Genomic DNA, 4,122 nt, shown 5'->3' on the forward strand with positions numbered 1-4,122 from the left:
CTGACATCTTCAGGGTTTATGGACTTCTAAATGAAAGACCAAATCCTAAAATGTTTATATTTGTCTTCATTATTTGAGATGATATTTTAGGGTACAAACCATCTGTCGTGATTCACACCGTCTCTACAAGCCTCACAGCTCCATCTGCTGTCGCAAAGTGTCAGGATTCAGCGCTGAGCTGAAATGAAACCGAAGACGAGCCAAAGTTGAATTGAATGGTCTCAAAGTTGAATTTTGCAACTACCAGAATCAGATCATAAAAAACACGAGTGGAACGCCCCCTTGAGGATCTTCAGGCTCACTCACTGAATGAAGAAATGTGTTCGCTCCCAGCATGAACCCTTTGATATCATCGTGAGAGTGTCTGTTTATTGGGTAAAGAGTGAGATGAGTCAAGAGAGCGGACACAGTTAAAACAGCCCAGACACTTTTACGCCTTCACGTCTGGAGGATCTCTCTCGCTGAGATTTCTGATCTTAGTAAAAAGAAAATGTCCTCCTCCATCAGCTCCGGCGTACGCCCTCTGGCAGAAGATACCATGTTCTTAATCATTTGTTATCCGAGACTTAAAGTGGTAAAGGATGTAGCTCGCCATGAGGTTTGTGTAACATTGTTGTACTGAGTTGTGTCTCGATCTATTCTAATTGTTTCTTGTCTTGTGACTTGCAGTAGTGGAACTTAACTAACGTTCTCACAAGTTCTGTACACTTTTGAGATACTAAATCAGCTGATAAACTATACCCAGCCGTGTAGGAAGTAGTTGAATAGAGTTCTACCTTCACCAGCTGCATATTATAATCCAGTCATATGATTTAGAGGCTTCTGAATTGGGCCATTTGGCATCATGAATGATTTCACTTCTTTTTTTAACTTCTAGTATCATTTGTATACCTCTGTGCTTCACATAAACTAAGATTTTAAACTGTAGAATTGTGTTGGCGTGTACAGCTTTTGGAAGCTTGGTGTAGCCTCCAGAAGAATTTCGTTGCACAACTTCTCTCGGCTCTTTAATACATGATTTTCCGTCACCAACACATCATGAGAAAGTAACATTTAATTGTCTCTCGCCTCTCAAGAGGAGGAGAATCCTGTTTCCTCCTCTTTTATCACAGAACTGGGATGTGCGAGATGCTGGTCTGCTTCTCTAATGTCAATATTCTGATAAACAGGTGTGAGTGTTGGGGAGTGCAAGCGTGTGACTGAAGTTCCCTTGAGAACCGAACATTTCATAGACACAACCATCTGCAGCCGCACATTGTTTGCTGACCCAATCTGACCTTCACTAGACATGAATATGAAAAGCATCGACAGAAATGTAAGATTTATAGTATCAATCCCTCTCGATACATAATTGGTTATGTAAACTGAACAATCATATAAAGCTGCTGCAAGATGACTACATCAGTTCATAACTAAACATGTGTTACTTATAGCACATAATAGAAATGTCTAACAACAAGATGAACTATATCAGTAAAATATGACTAAATATGTGTGTTTATTTATTCAACAGAGTGGAAATCTCTAACACCTTGAAACTGTTTTACACATTTTACTTGTTTTTACTCTATTTAGTTATTTTGCAAATGGAGTGCAAAGTCCAGGACACACTTCTTGGGGACATTTAATTGCATGCGATTTTATTGTAATGTAATGTAAACCCACTATTTATTCCAGCAGATCAAATGCCCGCATTGTGTTTACACAAAAAAAAAAAAAACAGGCAGTGTTTCGGCCCAGCAGAGGAAGGAAGAAAATGTGACGTCAGCCTTCAAAAGTGAAAACTAATAACTGTAGGCAACGAGAGTCACATCCTCTTTTGGATTGCAGATAGCGGAGCAGCTGGAGGAGAGAAGGTTTGAGGATCTTGACTCACACAGACTTTCTCTTCCTCTTCTTCCCAACTTTTTAACAGTTTGTTACATCGAGTTACATCAGAATATGTGTTGTGTGTAGTTTTAGATTGACTATATATATAAACGAGAAGAATATCTGGTCATAGTTTAGTTTACTACAACCGTAAAAACTGAATTTGCCAAATGAAAGGCATTAACCGGAGCTTAATGTTTCGGACATTTTGATGATTTTAGAGAGCCCATTTAAGAATTTGTTCATCCTTTTCTTTCTTTCTTTCTCATCTATTTTTGTCAAATGCCCACTAAGCAACGTATGACTCATTGTGATACAGGAGTTAGATTATGTAGTGCAGAAATAAAAGGTCAAACCAAAAATGTCAAACGGTTTAGTTGATTCGGCGGGGATATTCTGATATTAAATACAATGACATTTTAAAGATATGGATCTATAGCTCCACGTGGGAGTGTTGTATGGAATGTGTTTCTAAATTGAGCAGCGTATCGCGCTCAAGACACATTTTGGTCTCTTTTTGTCTTTCAGAGAGCTCACGACTGAGTTGACAAACTCCACAATGGCAAACAACCGATTCTTTATTGTCATAGTTTTTCTGTGCAGTAAGTACGTTTTAATATCCCTGCCTTTCATCTATAAAACAGAGCAAATACACAGGTTGTCTTCAACAGGAAAAAGAAACCACAAACGCATTGCACAATGGAAACTTAACCGACAGAGGTGTTGCTGCCGTTAGCGAGACAAAAGCTGAATCTCTCATCTTTCTTTCTTTTCTTTCTATTAGACCTGGCTTTGGCACTCTCGGGTACGTACAACAAAAAGAGGACACACACAGTTTAAAAAAATTCAATGTTTTTGAAAGTCACAGTCTTTTTCATTGTAATGTTATTTGGAAAAACCAGCAACAGAAATGCAGAGCCAGACGAGGACTGATGATTCTCGCTTTCCTATCAGTCTTAGTTCACATTTTCCATCCCACTCATGTCTGTCTGTCTGTTTCCCAGAGTCCCCTGTGTCTTGCTACAGGATCGAACCGGGGACAATAGCAGGCATCATCTGTGCAGATGTGGTGCTGACCCTTGTCATTGTCATCGTCACCTACCACTGTGCCAGCGCTCGGCGTCAGAAGATAGATAAAGGTGAGGCGATGGGGCCGAAGTGAGTTAGGGTGTGGAAGCGTAGATGAAAAGGTTTAGTGACGCTCGGCTTCACAGATCTGCTCATATCGTTTCATATTCCTGTTTATATTGTAATGCACATGTGTTTCTTCTATATTGATGCGATTTGTTGCTTCCATGTGGTCCTCTTTAACCCTGCCAATAGTGCCAGTGGTCTATGATATCACTATATCTATCTCACTTTCTCATTACGTTCCTTGTGTTTTGGTCACTTTCTTTTGTCAACCATCAAATGATCTCTGTATTTGTGTCGCTCTTCTCATCTCTTCACAGCTAACAAAGTGTACATGAACGTCCGAGCCAACTGCAAGAGCTAATCTAAAGGTGGTGCAGCACTTTAAAGTCAAAGTCAAAGTCATTTTTATTATCAATTTTGTGCAATGTGCAAACTTACAGAAGATTGAAAGTACGTTTCTCTTCTGTCCAACATATAGTAAATTGTGCAATAGTAATAATAATAAAGTACAAAAAACAGTTTAAATTGTTTTAAAAAGGACAACATATAACATATAAACAACATAAATTAGGAACTATTAAGACTATGAAGGACTAAAGTATAAATAAATGACTGTAACTCCTTAGCAGCATTCAGACATGTGAGTCTGAAGAGGACGGAGTGGGAAAAAAAAAATATTACTTAAAAAAATTATGTAACATTTTTTAAATCCTGTTTTTTTTTTGTTTTTTTTTAACAAATAATCATTTGAAAATATTCATGTTTTTCAATAAACACAAGCTGCGTGTTTTGCACAATTTATACATAATTATACACAATTTCTAAACCTGGTGAGTAGCACAGCACCCTCTGCAGTTAGCTTTTGGTAACTTCACTTAATCCTGTATCGTCAACCAGCCCTGAGGTTGTCATGCCAACGTTTCAGCTGTGTCTATATGAGGTGATTTAAAAGAATATAAGACTGACCTGATGATTTCACATACATGTTTTACACTGTAGCACCAGCCAAACCACTTGTTGAGTTTATTATGTATTGAATAAAATGAAAAATGAATAAAAGCTTCAGCATAAAGAAACATTTTTTTAAATGTTTCATGTTGTTTGCATGCTTGTTTTCTC

The 4,122-nt window shown here is 37.9% G+C and overlaps 1 protein-coding gene across 1 annotated transcript; it reads left to right on the forward strand.

The window, feature by feature from the left end:
• Positions 1-1,833: 1,833 nt before the first annotated feature.
• Positions 1,834-3,611, forward strand: hcst (hematopoietic cell signal transducer). The gene is made up of 5 exons (XM_068570683.1): positions 1,834-1,856; positions 2,398-2,471; positions 2,654-2,674; positions 2,874-3,008; positions 3,321-3,611. The coding sequence occupies exons 2-5, from the start codon at positions 2,429-2,431 to the stop codon at positions 3,362-3,364; spliced, it is 243 nt and encodes an 80-aa protein (XP_068426784.1). The 5' UTR covers positions 1,834-1,856; positions 2,398-2,428; the 3' UTR covers positions 3,365-3,611.
• Positions 3,612-4,122: the final 511 nt, after the last annotated feature.

This window comes from Clinocottus analis, unplaced genomic scaffold (assembly GCF_023055335.1).
Source record: "Clinocottus analis isolate CAN_PGR_092001 unplaced genomic scaffold, fCliAna1.0.p SCAF_9, whole genome shotgun sequence".
NCBI lineage: Eukaryota > Metazoa > Chordata > Actinopteri > Perciformes > Cottidae > Clinocottus > Clinocottus analis.